The sequence below is a fragment of the Poecilia formosa genome, unplaced genomic scaffold, assembly GCF_000485575.1.
Source record: "Poecilia formosa unplaced genomic scaffold, Poecilia_formosa-5.1.2 Scaffold834, whole genome shotgun sequence".
NCBI lineage: Eukaryota > Metazoa > Chordata > Actinopteri > Cyprinodontiformes > Poeciliidae > Poecilia > Poecilia formosa.
In genome coordinates, this window is record NW_006800773.1 from 55,893 (window position 1) to 71,508 (window position 15,616).

At 36.3% G+C, this 15,616-nt stretch overlaps 1 protein-coding gene and 1 long non-coding RNA gene across 2 annotated transcripts; both read right to left on the minus strand.

Moving 5' to 3' along the window:
• Window positions 1–331: 331 nt before the first annotated feature.
• Window positions 332–2,232, minus strand: LOC107834903 (uncharacterized). Its single transcript, XR_001660743.1, has 3 exons — window positions 2,113–2,232; window positions 1,318–1,469; window positions 332–697 (listed from the first exon to the last, which is right to left on the minus strand). It is a non-coding gene; the product is annotated as an uncharacterized LOC107834903 (long non-coding RNA).
• Window positions 2,233–6,154: 3,922 nt separating this feature from the next.
• On the minus strand, window positions 6,155–12,215 carry LOC103131779 (claspin-like). The gene is made up of 7 exons (XM_016666895.1): window positions 12,093–12,215; window positions 8,770–8,865; window positions 8,508–8,639; window positions 8,269–8,400; window positions 8,110–8,150; window positions 7,838–7,875; window positions 6,155–7,740 (listed from the first exon to the last, which is right to left on the minus strand). The coding sequence occupies exons 2-7, from the start codon at window positions 8,848–8,850 to the stop codon at window positions 6,155–6,157; spliced, it is 2,010 nt and encodes a 669-aa protein (XP_016522381.1). The 5' UTR covers window positions 8,851–8,865; window positions 12,093–12,215.
• Window positions 12,216–15,616: the final 3,401 nt, after the last annotated feature.

Genomic DNA, 15,616 nt, shown 5'->3' on the forward strand with positions numbered 1-15,616 from the left:
AAGATAATATGACTTAATAAGTCATATTATCTTGACTTATTAAGTGTTAAATGATAAACTGACTGCAGTCATTTTTACCACTACACAAACAATGAACATCTCTCGTAGTGCTTCAGTTTCTTAGAAAAGTCTAAAAATTAAAACAGAAAAAAAGTGACAGTTTCAGATTAAATGTGTGGCTTATATTAGTTATAAAAGGCACAGTGTTAAGTGTTGAATCACCTTTAAAAAGTCCAAATAATCCCCAACTCAGTATACCTTTGCTGATAAACGGGCTAATTACGATATTTGGAGATCTCTATATTTCTGTTTCTGTGCAAATGCTGACTTTGTTTCACCCAAAGATGTTGTGACTTATGTGGTATAAGTATTACCGATTCATGTTGTAATGCCCGTTTTTGTCCTCATAAAAAAATAAAGACAAATATAAAGACAGAAAAGGAGTCTGGTAGGTCAGTAATTAAAGCCACAAAGTTTATAAGTAAACAACTGTGGTTATTTTTTGCAGACCACTGCCTCCCTTATCACCCCTCCCCCCATCTACTCATCTCCACACATGGCAATGTCTCTCAGTGTATCTTGGCATGTTTGACTGGGGTGGGGATGTACTGTCACAGGGTGGATTAGTTAAACTTTTAGACTTACCGCATTAGTTCTACGCCCAGGGATTGATTTTGTGTACTACATTACCACCAACCTAAACAACAAGAAAAGGAAAAAAACAATTTTAAAAAACAAGAAATGAAGTCAAAGCGTGTACACTTGAAAACTGAAAACTAGTGTGGTGACTGTCATATTTTATAATCCTTCTAAACTTTACTCTTCTTTACATGGATTTACACATTTTCTCAAATTAGTTTAACATTAATTTTAACCACTTTACACTGGCCACATAAATGGAAACTAAGCCCAAAACAAGTTGTCTTTGCTTATAAACGGTCTCTATAGGTTTTCTGTTTCTGTGAGAATTTTGACATTTTAGGGCTGGACTCCTTAAGTCGCGAGTTCAGTTTTCTTCTGGGTTCGATTCCCGGCCCGAGGTGTTTCTGCATGGAGTTTGCATGTTCTCCCTGTGCATGGTGGGTTCTTTCCGGGTTCTCCGGCTTCCTCCCACAGTCCAGAAACATGACTGTCAGGTTAATTGGTTTCTCTAAATTCTCCCTAGGTGTGTGTGTGTGTGCATGGTTGTGTGTTCTGTTTCCGTGTTGCCCTGTGACAGACTGGCAACCTGTCCTGGGTGTACCCCAGCAACACTCCCAACCACATTAGGGACAAGGGTGTAAGAAAATGGATGAATGTAAAGAAAACAAAACTTACGCCACCCTGACTTAAGGAGACGGCATGGTCAGCAGGTGACATGAATGCAGATGTGGCTGATCTATGGGCGGGGGTGGGGTACGGAGAGATGACGGAGTGGGAGGAGAGGCAGTTGGAGAGATGCTTCTGGGTCTTTTCTTCTTCTGAAAAGACTGAGAGGGGATGGGACAACAGGATGAGAAACAGGAACAAGATCACGCAGAATCACCGTCTCTTCCTGGTTCTCTGGTATCATTGGATGCTCCTCAGTAAGCATCCCAGGCTGCTCCTGACCTATGGTCTCTGTCTGTTCAAAGATCAGGTTCTCAGCTCTTTACTTCTCTTCATCTGGCTTGCAACAGCAATAAATAACAGACAGGAGAAAAGAAATTTGCCTGTACTGACGCAAGTTCATTTTTAATTCAAGTAAATGACCTAGCTGCAATCAGTGTATTCAGACAGGGTTCAAAACTTTAAAGATCATCACAGCCTAGGGACACTGATGTTTTTAGCAACCCTCCAATATTACAAAGTGGCAACAACAAGCATGACTATAAACATTATTATGCGACTTTATCACAGCTAATTAAATGTATTAAGCACAGGTACAGTGTACAGGTACAATTAGCCTCTGAGAGGCTAATTTAGCTAGCTTCCACCGTATATTTTCCAGCAAAGAAAATGTTACAAACGTGTCTTCAACCATTCGCCTCACAGTCCTAAACCTACCATCAGTAAGTTTATAACGTAACACTTTGGAGTTATTTTTGGTTTTAGAGTACAAAAACATTTTGACAGATGAAGGTTTCTACTCACCAGAGTGCAAGTGTCACATATGATGACGTCAGCTTATTCTTCTTGGGTTTTTGTGGGATCTGTCATTTTTATTATTTCAATCAAAAATATTAAACGTTTACAGAACAGTTTGCATGCAATCACAAAAGAAAATGCATCTTAATTTTTCTTAAATTTATTTGGTGTAAATCATTGATATACTCAAAAATAGTTAGTAAAATTTTTTTTTAAAGGCTTTTAAATCAAGCTAACAACCACAATAAAAACCCTCCGGTTTTATATTTTACTGAGTTATTTTTAAATACCAAATTAAAGTCCTTTGACCGATATGTCTGACATGTATTTGTAGTAAATATTCTTAATATCCTGTTCAAACTAGCACATAAATTGTAAATAAAGGTTTAAAAAAATAGAATAGACTCGTCATCTTATTCGTTCCTAGATCGTCAGTATCGGACGCTTAGGGAACGGTACAGCATTCAATGAGAGAACCCTTCGCATCAATTGTCTGAAATGGACACCGGTACGTTTCAGAAACATTGCACTCTGGAACCCATTCTCAAACTGTGCCGTTGTCAGAGAAAACATTCCGTGGTTCCATGTACAGTATAAACACAATAAAGCTTTCATTTTCACCAGAAAATGTCGTGTAAACAGGACCTTAGTGAATCTCCTTTACATTTACTTAACACTGATATAGTTTTATTTGGGCAATGTTTGTTGACCTTTTTTTTCTACTTCAGTGTAACACGGGGGAAAGAATCCGGATTGTGACTGAGGACGTGGCCCTAAAGCCAACTGGTAGACCACTGAAAGATCAAGTGGTCTAGAGTTTCCCAATTAATTATACCCAGGTAGGTCTGGCTGAGAATGATGAAACAGAATTAGTATACAAAATATATTTTATTTATACATTCTTGACTTTTACAAAATTAAAAATAGACATTATTCTAATTTAAAACTCAATAAGGCTCAAAAACCCAGGACAAGACTAGAAGCAATTGGAAGCAAAAACAAATCCAAACCAAATTAGTAGAAACACAAAACACAAAATACTATTAGACAAAAGAAAAACAAACCCCACATTGCCCCAACCCAGTCCTAAGGCTGTGCCCAATAAGCTAATAAAAATAAGGAGCTATGCACTGTTGGTGGGAGTATAATAGACAACAGCAGCAATCTGGAATACCAAAAGAAAACAATGACGTATCTGCTGACAATAATATAGACAGGTAGAGTAATGACATCAAAAATCCCTTTATCCTACCAGTATCAAATGTCCACGATCCAAACACTCACAGCAACCCGATGAGCACGGCGCCAGCGCTCATCTGACTAAGAGCCAACTCAACAACGGACCCAACAAACACACTCAGATTGGCGTGCACACCCGGTGCCTATATACGCTAATGAGCCCGACAAGGCTGTGAACGGAAGTGAAGGTGGGGAACGCGGCCTAGATGTGTTCAAGGGCCGAAACCGGGTGGGAATTTACAACTACTGGATGTAAACTATGTCTTCCAGTAAAACCACCCGGTTACATCAGTAATAAATTTGTGAACTAACGCTTGCTTGACTACAACACTACCCTTATTTATTTTGTCAGAATTATTACTCCGAACATAAAAGAGGTTTTACCTGCAGGTTTTTTCCACCAACCTCTCAGTTGAATGTTCATTTATCTTTTTTCCTCTGGTGGTCAGCTCGCCGGCGGTGGCGCGGCTGCAACAAAATCGATGTGTCAAGTGCAGTTCTAATTTGTGGGTGGAAAAAAAAAATCAAAGGCCGAAGAAAACAATGAACGTACCTTAATATTCACACTGTGACATCCACTGGAAGCAAACCCCCCCAACTTCTTTTAGATGCTCAGTCTTCGGAATACTTTGTTTCTCTGGATATTTTCTCTTTCTCCTCTAGGCTGTGATCATGTTACATTCACGTGCGATCGGAAATTTTCCATCCATCCATTTTCTTTACACCCTTGTCCCTAGTGGGGTCGGGATGGGTGCTGGTGCCTATCTTCAGCAAACTTTTCGGGCGAGAGGCGGGGTTCACCCTGGACAGGTCGCCAGTCTGTCGCAGCGTTTGGAAATTTGCCATTTTAAAAATAATTTTGAGCAATATAGCCAATACTCGTCAAGAGAGTTGAAAGGGATAGCTTTTACCTCTGTGAACGCTAGGCTCCATCCAGCACAATGTGCATAATAAATTAGGTCATGTCCTTTTTGAAAGTGGAGAAAATTAAAAACTGGAAACTTGAACAAATTTTACTCTAAATGGCAACCATTTATTGAATTTATTGCTTCAATGTAGACGCCCTGCACACCCAGCTTTCTTTTTTCCTTGTTTTTATTTTTTTGTTTTGTTTTTTTGGATGTGTACTATGGAGAGTCATAATTTTGACTGAAATGGCTCTCCATGCTGTACATATGTAAGTGTATATATGGACGTGTACATGTGTATGTGTTTTTTCACGATTACTTTTCTTTCTTTTACTATTGGAGGTGTTTTGTATGTGTTCTTAGTTCCTGAACACATACATCTTAAAGTCAATGGTGTAGCAGTTTGTTTATGCTCAACACTTTTGCACCCTGGAATATGTAAACACCTTTTTTCCATATGCAAACATATCAATAAAATATTAATAAAAAAATTAAAAAGAATAAATAATCGTAGACCACCTCATTTAAATTGTGTTAAAACGTTGATACACAGATGGTGACTCATGCTATAAACAGTTTGACAAACCTTCTTGAGATGAAAGTGCAGTAAAAGTGACACTTTAGCCTAAAATTAAATGGAAATTAAATAGAATTCAGCTTTTATTTTTTAAGGACTTTTTGGTATCTTAAAGTCTCAGCTAAATGCTGCCTCAATTTGTTCTCTCTCTCTCTGTAATCTGTTTCTGAATGCATATGCATATTTATTCATTATTTATAAACATACATGTGTGTTCTGAAAACAGATTATATTGATTCTATCACATTTTTACTTAAAAAAACTGCTGTAAGAATTACACAGAGGAGCAAGGTTTTGCTCTGGGAAGAAAGTAGAATATTTTTGTTGTTTCTCAGGTTTGGTTTGGGATGAGAATCTCCTTGAATAAATTGACTTCAAAGTGGAAGAGTTATGTTCCCAAGAATCCTTTATGAAATATATTTTCTGTCATCATCATAAGTACTGAAGAGTAAACACCTACAGTTTAAATAAAAACCACAGCTCAAAAATAAACCAAACTCAGATTGACTTTCATGTACTTTTGTTATAAATCCATTTTACATCATAATGGATTTTTCAGTAAAACTTCTGAGGACAATTTTGAACTTATGACTTATCATTCCACTACATTTCAAAAACAAATATTGTATTTTCGACTCCATTACATTTCTAGGAAGGTTGTCATTACTCGTTAAACTTTTGAGTGAGCAATTTTTACTTGTAGTTGCGTAATATTTGACCACACGTATCCATACTTTTACTCAAGTACTAAAGCTCAGTATTTGGTCCACCACTGAAAAAAAAGAAAGCTAAAATATTCTGTATCAGTTTTTAAATAATTGTAGCAGGTGTTGCATCACATGCAAAATTTTTCCCCACAACTGTTCAAATGTCAAGGCTAATCAAAACAATAGTCTGTACTGTTATATTTTTTATTCCTTTGAATGATCTCATGTGGCTGTTTTGTAGAAAATATACAATAACATAATGCTAGAAATAAAAGATAAAATGAAAAAGCTGCACAGATGTTAAAATTGAGAAATACAAAAAAAATTAAGAAAAACATTAAATTTAGCTAATACTACTTTTAAGCTATGTTAAAAAAATTGCTATGTGGTAAAAAACAAACAAACAAGCAAACAAAAAAACCTTTCACTATATCTCTTTGTAATTCCATGTATCCAGACGTATTAAAGGCCTTCAGGACAACTTAAGGACCAGCAAACACTCACTGCTATTAAAATGTCTCTGATGTTTTTCATTTGAGTCCTGATCTGCATTTTTCAATTCCTACAAATAAAAAGACAAAGAAGTGTCACTTTTTTGTTGCTTCTTTCCTCTGTGGTCAAAGAATCACACAGCTGCATTCACATGAACATTTCTTCTTCATAACATGCCTTTTTTGTAGTGCTTCAAGCTCTGCTTTAGAGGAAATATTCAGCCTGTATTTGTCTTCTTCTGCTCCTCTGGTGATTTTCTTCGATGTGGGATTTTGTTTTTGTAAAAGAGGTTCAGAATCCGTTGTCGTCTCTTCTTTTGCAGAAGGTAAATCACCACGCTTCAAGTCACAGTCAACATTTCCTTCATCGCTTATTGTTGTTCTGTTATTACTTTGGTTAACAGCTGTGGTTTCCTCAGTAATTGTTTTTATCATTAATTTAGTTTTACCTTTACCACCAGGAGAAAACTCCCTAATATCTATTTCTACGGTTTTGCGCTCAAACACACCCTGATTTGAATCTTGCCTCCTAACCTCAGCGTCATCTGATCCTTTATTTCTGTAACTCTGAAAGTTTTCTTGTCTTGTTTCTTTGTCTCTATCAGCCTCCTGGTTTCCTGTCAGTGTTGCTGCCATCTTATAATTTTTATTTTTTCTGGTTTTCTTCAAATACGCTGCCATCTGATCCTCTCCTGTCCTGTCAGTGTGATCTTGATTCTCTTTCTTCCCCTGCTCTGATCTATTTCTCTTTCTCTTTCCTGTTTTCTGACTCTTTTGTTTACTTTCTTCACCGTCATCTAACTTTGGCCTGTCTTTATGAAAATGAGTTTCATCAACATCCTTTGTTTCTTGTTTTTGTGTTTTAGAAACATCGACTGTCATTTCATTTCTCCTCTGGTGTTTATCATCAAGCTGGTTCTCGTCTGGACTCAGTAAACTTTGTGATATTTTGTCATTATCCTGTGCAGGAAGGTTTTCTTTCACATGACTGGCCTCCTCACCAATCTCTTTATTTTCTTCTAGTTTATTAAGTGCAGCATTTTCTGCTTGATTATGATTATAATTAATATTTTCAGCTGGCAATGGTTTGTTGTTTTCTGACTCATCAGCAGCGCCTGCTTCCTTCGATGTTGTGATCAGTTTGTTGCTGTTTTCTGTCTCATTTTTCCTCATCTCCTCATCTGTTCTGTCCTCTGGTAATACCTGATGTTCAAAGAGGTTTTTCTGTCTCTGTAAATCTGCAGGTTCAGCACTTTCTACATGATGATCATAATTAAATTCTGTCTGCATATTTCCAAGCTTTTTTGGTTCTGTTTCTCCAGCAACTAGACTCTGAATTTGATTTTCTCCAGTGAGCTGATTTCTGCTTTCCTCCTGCTCCTCTACATCCTCCATTGTTATGTCTTGAGGATATTTTATCTCATCCTGACTCAACCTTTCAGTCTGTCTCTCTCTGCCTCTTTGTAATCTGTCTTCAGGTGGATTGAGCTTCTCTGACTCATTTATTTCTCTCTTTTCAGGATTCCTGACCTCAGGCTCAGACTCAGTGGGCATGTGAACTAATTTCCCCTCCTTATCTGTGAGGGAAATATTTCCATCAAGTGTTTCTGTGTCATCACCAGGCTGCAGATTCTCCTTTTGACTTTGGTCCTGATTGATGTTTGGGTTGTAATCTCTGACTGAGCACAGGCCACTGATGCCACGATCTGCAACTATAACACAAAACATTTTAAAATGAGACATTCTGTGAATTAATCCAATACACTTTTCAAAAAGTGGAACAATTTCATTCAATATGTTGATTCTCACCTTTCCTTCTGTAAAACAGAAGATAGGCACCTATGGACCTAGAAGAAGAAATAAATTAAAGAAAATTATTTATTCAAACAATTAACTAAACAGAAAGTTTATCTATCTTTGATCACAAGCAGTGCACTGGGAATGATCTATAACTCTAGTCCTTCTCTAGGTCTTATTGAATCTGTAAACAATAAATGAAAAAAATCTGAAATGTGTTAAAGAAACAATGTATTTCTTGTGCAGTATAATAAAAACAACAGTCATCTCTATTCAACACTTACTGTGTAACGTTCACATTGTCAGGAAAAGGATTTACGCCAAGCTGATAGAAGGAAAAAGTAAAGGAATGATATAATTGTTATATTTATTTTAATGTATTTTTTTACAACTTGAATGTTGATCATAATTTTTTGACAATAAAAGGCCTTTATTAGTTTTACCTGTGTGACTGAACTGTCATTAAAGACGAACCATTCGTCTCCTTCATCCTTGGACTTGATCACTGCATCATAATGTCCTCCTCTCAGATCACCAAAATGCTCCACAACTGCATAGAGCTCATACATCTGATTCTGATCAACAAGTAAGAATATTAGGGATAAAGGTGGAATCAGGGATACAGAAAAATAAAATTCCTCATTATGACCAGTTCCAAATAAAATATTTAGGATATTTTTACCTCTGGTATCTCTATGGTGTGAGGAATATCAGCCTTACAGTTGATTTTGATGTAAGACATGAACTGATAGCTGAAGTCAAACCTCTTCAGCATCAGAAGCAGAACATCTGGATGATGAGTTATTACATATTTCTGAAGGACAACACAGATATACATAGTTATTAAATATATTCCTAAAATATTGCTAATTTTTTTTTTTTTGCAATGTTTCAATTATTTCACCATATTTTGAGTAATCTGGTCATTTGCAATATTCACTCACTCTGGTAGCATCAACTTTATCATCACAGATTTCACAGTACAACTGGTTATCTCCATCAAATATTGTTGATGTGAAAAACATCTTGATGCCGTTCTCCTAAGAAAATGAAAATGGATTGATACTGGAAACAAACTGTAACCCTTAATATTAAAAAAACTGGACTTTATCAAGTTATATGTTCAATTAGAACCAATTATCACATATGGCAAAAATTAATAACACTGTCAAAATCTTTGGACAAAGTTTCCATTGAAATGAAGCTGGAAATCTTTCTAAATTGAACCATTGGATATATCACAGGGACTTTTACTCAGATGCAGACCAAGGAGTTTACATTTGTTAAACTATTAAAAGCCAAAAAGATCTACAGGGGTGAAAAACCTCTTGATGCTGTTCTCCTAAAAAATGAAACCGTATCTATGTCTTCAGGGGGGAAAAAACTCTCAAAAAGAAGCACTTCACAATTACAAAAAGCTTTTAAATGACTTTTCCAAGTTATTTGTTCAGACAAGCATTTATCACATTTATCATATTTATATGTAAATAATAACTAGTGTCATTTGGTTGAAAATTAAAAAAAGAGATCACGTTCCTCCTATTTTAGCTTCTCTTCATTGGCTCCCACATGGTCAGTCAAAACTTTTAGTGTCTTTGTTTAGATTTAAATAGACACATAAGTTTGTTACAGTGCTTTAGTAAACAAATATCATCATGAAGACAAGGTAAGTTTTCCAACAGGTGTGGAGAAACCTGCAAGTATGACAAAACTGCTAATCTACCAAGAGATGGCCTTTCACCTAAGCCAGGCAATTTGAGCATTAATCAGAGAAGCAGCCAGGAGGCCCATTGTAACTCTGGGGGAGCTCCAGAGATTCACAGCTTAGGTGGGAGAATCTGTCATGCACTCTAAAACTCTGGTCTTTATTAAGGAGTGGTAAGAATGAGCGTGCAGAAGTACTGACACAATGAATGGCACAAAATCTAGGTTCATGCAGAAAGAAAACCAGTGAGAGGCTGCAAGACCTTTGGGTTTGGGGTGGAGTTCTACCTTCCAGCCAGACAACAATGCTAAAAATACAGCCAGAGCCACATGGGAAGGTTTATCTCAGGTATGTCCAAAGTTGATCTGCCACAAAGTGGAAATTTGCTTTTATTTTTAAAGTGTGTTTTCTAAATAGTTTAATTTTGTGCATGATTTTTGTGTTGATTCTTTCACTGTATGTCATTGTTTTTACATTGTCTTGATCCACTGTGGCCTCTTCATGAAGGACAAAATAGTTGATGCTGGTCACCTGTGGGTGGGTAGGTGTGCATGCAAGCAGCCTATCAGCAGTCTTTACAAATCTGTCAAAGGAGCTGGTGAAACACCTAAAAGGTGGAGGCCTAAGACTGAGGGAGCACCTAGCAGCCAGGCGTGGCGGAAGGGAAGACCCTGTGATCATAAGGTGAAAACAGACCGATTGGAGTGGTCTGTTTTCACCTGAAAACAGTCCACTGATCACAGCAGCTGTGATCAGCAGAAGCTGCGAGAAACTGTCAGTTCAACAATGCGTTGGATTGACAGCGGGTCAGAGGTGGACCTCTGCCCTCATCTCGGTTGTCTGTATTTGCAGGGCTATAGGATAGCAGCACCCATTGGCGAGCGAGGTGTGTGGTGTACACTGCAGCTGGTGTAAGATACAGCAGAGTCAATCTTGAGACGGTTGCAGGGCCAAACAAAGGGGTTCCTCTTCCTGGATCTGACTGTCGTGATTCCAGCTTTTGAAGAACCCTTTAGCTGAAGATGGAGACAATTTTACCTGGGACTAAGGACTTTTTGAACTTTTTTACTGTACAGTTTTTAACAAAAGAGAACAGAACATTTTAGATGCACCTGCTGGGAATAAAATTGTATATTTTAACCTTAACTGGTCTCTGTTTCCCTGGGTTCTGACTCACTGATTCCCCCTTGTTGTCATTGATACTGTTGGTGTGGCACTAGGACATATTAGCCTGGTGCTTAAAGATCCATCAGACCATTTGTGGCCTTCAGAATGATTTAGTTCAGTCTGCATCAACGCTTTAGCGCTTTGGCTGACACTGAAGGACACTTCTTTTCACTTTTTAGGGTAAGATTTCCACTGATATGTGTCCTGAAACTTCCCTAAAATGAAAATGTCAGATTCAAAACAAAATGTTCTTTTTTTGTCCTTTCATTTTATTTTTATGAAGAGAAAAATCCAGTGACTCTTACTCAAAGGCAGACCAGGGATTGCCTGTTCAATATCCTTCTCTAAATACAGTCTCATTATTTTTACTGAGAAAATACTAAACATTTTTCCCCAAGAACAAGAAAACTGAAAATAATCGACCTAAAGATATTTAGAACACGTTATTGTCTTTGATTTTTCATACAGACATATTTTCTACAAAACCTGTTTTGTTTAAATACGGTTTGATTATTTTATAGTTCAGCAGGTAAAAATTAAAAGTTTCACATTGAAATTATTTTTGTCTTATTCTTTACCCATTTTTAACCTTAAAAATATGTTTGTGACAGAAAATCTATTCCTGTAGGAGAATGGCCAAGTCAAAGTCCAGACCTAAATCTGGACTTTGACCTAAATCTGGCAGATGCTACCCTCCAAACTGACTGAGCTTGAGATATTTTGCAAAGAATCTGCAAATATTTCATGCTTTATCAAAACTATGAAAATTATGTTCTTTCCTCTATGCAGTTACACACTATGTTTATTGAAGAATTACACAAAATACCAAAATGTTAAAAAGTTCCTTAAGAGAGAACGGTTTTGCAAGGCCTTACATGGATTAAGAAAGTTCAATTTCAATGTAAATCTCTGAGCTAAATGGGGAAAATGTTTCTTCAATCTGCATAGCCATTTCAGAATCATGGAGATTTTCAAAGTTGGCAATCTCCATGGGTTTCCAGTATTCAGATGGTAAAGTGGTGCATTTATTGTAGGGCCTGTACTTTGTTCAGGTTTTCCAGCAGTAAGGAAGTGTAAAAGTAACACCCTATGATAAAGAGTTCAATAATAAATCTTGAGATAAGAAACATTGCAACATGTCACTGTGAATGTCCTTTCTCTGAAGTTAAATTAATTTAACAGTCAGTTGTCAGTTCCTTTCACCTTTGTACAACCAGTGTGGTTTTCAAGCTGTTCTAGAGTTCAAATAGGAATAAACAGAAACTCTTTTCTGATTTGTTATTTTGTAAAACTAAGTGTCTTTTATTTTTATGTTCTATTGTTAAAAACAACTGTCTGTTTCTTTGAACATTGACCCATAATAAACAGTAAAACATTAACTTGTCAGATTCTCACCACACTGTAGTTTCCATCAGGTGAATCTTCCAGTTCAAGAGGAAGAAGCCAGAACGGACCTTCACTGTCAGTCGGTGTCTGACATTTTAAACAAGTGATCTTGTGACTCAGTCGTCCACGAAAGATCTTAAACACACACAAAGAAACACCATGCATTTATCTGAGCATGGTTATATGTTTCCTTTTATGCCTCAAACAATTTATTATTTGCTGTTGGTAAAAGTACCTTTGCTGCATTTTCACTGGTCTTCCTTAAGATCTTCTCAAAGTATTCTGCTGCATCTTGTTGTTCAGTCACTGGGAGAAGTCAAAACATTCAAAACATTAATTGAATAACTTGAATAAAATAAGCCACATTTTTTAATTCATAATTATCCATTATCAATGATTATGGTAATTTGAAGACTGCAAAACTATGATCACAGCCAAGACCCAAGTTTTTTTTTTTTTTACAATATCTTGTAGTTTTAAACATAAAAAGGGATTGTCCTGACCAGTCTCTTACCGTAATTGACTTCCAGTGCTTTTAATATATTTTTTGTGTTTGCTGTCCGTTGCAATAATTCTTTGAACAGCTTTTTAAGATGATGATCAATGTACTCCTTGCTGGAACTGGAAAATATAAAAAATAAAAAAACAAAACAAAAAAAACTATATCCAATGCACAAGTGGATATTTCCTTGACATACTGTAAATGTAGGAACCTGTAAAAAATCAACCTGATCACAGCTTCTCTGAATTCTTCGGTCATGAACAGAACCTGCAGCACACTGTTCAGGTAGCATGTTGCCCCGTGATTGAACAAGCCGTGGTACTTAGCATCTGGAGGATTTAGATTGAAAATGTGGATGAAAAAGCAGAACTGACTGTCAGAAATTACTCAAAGATTTTCTGTTGCATAGAATTTTGTATTAGACTGTTTTACTTCACTAAACAGTAAGTCTATGCCAAATAATTGTTTTAATTAAACAACTCTTTGATATAAATGCATTTTGACATTGAATTGACCGAATGAGGTTAATTCTGTTGTTCATACAATAAAAATTAAAATGATTGTTGTTTCAAACTGGTTTTAACCTGACAACTATATATTTAGCATTTATGAGTGAAATGGCAGAAATAATACTGCTTTCCTATCCATTATCTGTTTGATTTCACCAGAAATAAACCCAGAAAAAAAAATCCAATGCCGCCATCTGTCTTGTATGAAGCCTGTAAAGGGAGATTGAAGGAAAAAATATTAAATAAATAAATAACATTATCAGAAAGCATCTGGCGAGCACCACATACTAACTCATGTGCACCAGAAAGTAGTTTTTTTATTTTTCACTTCAATGTCCCTTTAGGAGGGGCTAGACTACATTTTGGTTACTCTATCCACCTCCCTCCATTTGGATTTTCGGAGGGTAATTTAATATACAGCATGTCTGTCACTGAGTGCATTTTATTTGGTTTGTGTTGGTTTACTTTATTTATGTATTTATTTATTATATTGTAAAAAGTAGGACATTTGTACTTCTTTTGCCTTAGTATTTTGCAAAATGCTTTTTTTGGTCATTTTCTATTTATTTTATTAGAAATTACTACAGATTGCACTGTACTCCATCTTGTTACAATTACTTAATTACATTTAACTGAGTAAATGTTTTTAGAAACAGTTTACTTTTAGGAGAATGTTTCACTATGCTGTACTTTTTACCTTTGCTTGAGTAATTTTATTATGAAGTATCACTACTCTTACTTACATAAAATTTCTGGATTCTCTACTCACTGCGAGTAAATTTACTGAATAATGAACAAACATGTTTTAACCAAAAATTCCCTAGACACAGACACACACTTGGAGTGTTTGCAAAATTTTTCGCATGATTTTTATAGAAAGAAATTCATTTTGAAAAAATTTCTTTTGTTTGATTTTGTTATTTTTTTGTTCCTTAAGAATTATCATCATTTTGGTCGTGAAAAAAAAGACAAATTTTCACTGAACTTTACAATCTGGTCTGTTTGAATTTTGTAGTTTTTAAATATTAACCCCGTCAGACCAGATTTTCTTCGAGTGAGCCCAAAATTTTTTACTTCGTTGATTTTCACTGCTCTTAATCATAGAAATAAAGGGCAAAAAGACATTTTTTCTATCTCATATCTTTATAGTTTTGTTTTTTTAATCACAACTAAATGAGCATACAATGTCATGAAAACTTCTGTGATTTTCCCATAGTTTCATGTAATAAGTAATTAAGTATGACCTCAACTTTTTAAACTAGATGTTTGCTTTTTTGTTTCAGTGTACATGTCTGTACACTGGACTGTGAGTAGATTAAGATGGCTAGTTGTAGTGGGGGATGTTCAGAAGATGAAAATATGGATATGCATTATCTAAGTGTACCCACTTAGATAATGCATTTGTGAAGTATCACTACTCTTCTTTCTTACAACACTTGGCTGCGTTACTCTTATCTTGTCATAATTAATCAGAATATTAAAGAGGTTTTACCTGCAGATTTATTCCCCCAGCCACTCTGTTGCGTGCTCATTTTTCTTCCCTTCTTCCTTGTCGACGAGCTGAATGATGGGCAGTGGTGACCGTGGTGGCTACAACGAAATTGATCCGACTCAAATGCTGTTCGGAGCAGCAAAAACTCACACCAAAAAGAAACCAGTGAACTTAACCTGAAGATTCCCACTTTGTTGACATCCACTAGAATCAAAAGCCCCAACTTCTTTTAGACGCTGTCGGACTTTTCTTACATGTTGGTGTATAATCAGACCAAGCCATATAATTACTCTGTGGGCATTCCCCGCCCACAGAGTCAGCTATGTCCGCCCTGGCCTTGAAGGTGTTTATTTTATTTTATTTATTTATTTTACCTGGCGTGGTGAACTTTCTATTATTCATATGACGATAAAATACAGAAAGGGCTCCCGCATTTCCCGTATCTGTGCCCTCTGTTCTACCACAATTTTTTTAGCCGCATACTATGGAGTGAAAATAGTTTCAAACTATCTGTGCGTGTGTAAAGAGATGTGTGCGTGTGTAAAAATATTTGTGTGTGTAATACTGGATTATTAAACCTTAAAAATAAAATAAACCTTCTCCTATGCCTATAAATGTTGAAAAAGTACACACAAATCACCTGGTACACACACACACACACACACACACACACACACGAAACTGCATTTACACACAGATCCGGTTACAAGTGCACAAGTATTATTGAGACTCATTTCACGCTTCGGGGAAGCTCCCAGATTTGTGTTTATATGATGCGTTTACATGCTAGTAAAAGCTGGGTCATCTGAGTTTTGCTCTGAGTCTAGTGTGAAACGTCCTCTGACGTTTCACACTGTGCTTGTGCCGAAGTGGCAAATACTTTAGTTCGGTGGAAAACGGTAGATCTCAACACTTCATTTTAATATCCTAAAATTATTTATAGATATATTGTGCTTTTTGAGCGGTACAGGAGACGAAGTGGTCTGAAAAAGGACCACTGGGTGGCGGAATGGTTCGCCACCCAGAAAAA

Excerpts from the sequence above, each read along its gene's own strand:
- LOC103131779 (XM_016666895.1), bottom strand. The coding sequence starts at position 8,850 with ATGTTTTTCACATCAACAATATTTGATGGAGATAACCAGTTGTACTGT. Across the intron at positions 8,640-8,769 it reads ATAAAGTTGATGCTACCAGA|AAATATGTAATAACTCATCA; the intron begins GTGAGTGAATAT and ends GTTGTCCTTCAG. Across the intron at positions 7,876-8,109 it reads GACAATGTGAACGTTACACA|GTCCATAGGTGCCTATCTTC; the intron begins GTAAGTGTTGAA and ends TTCTTCTTCTAG.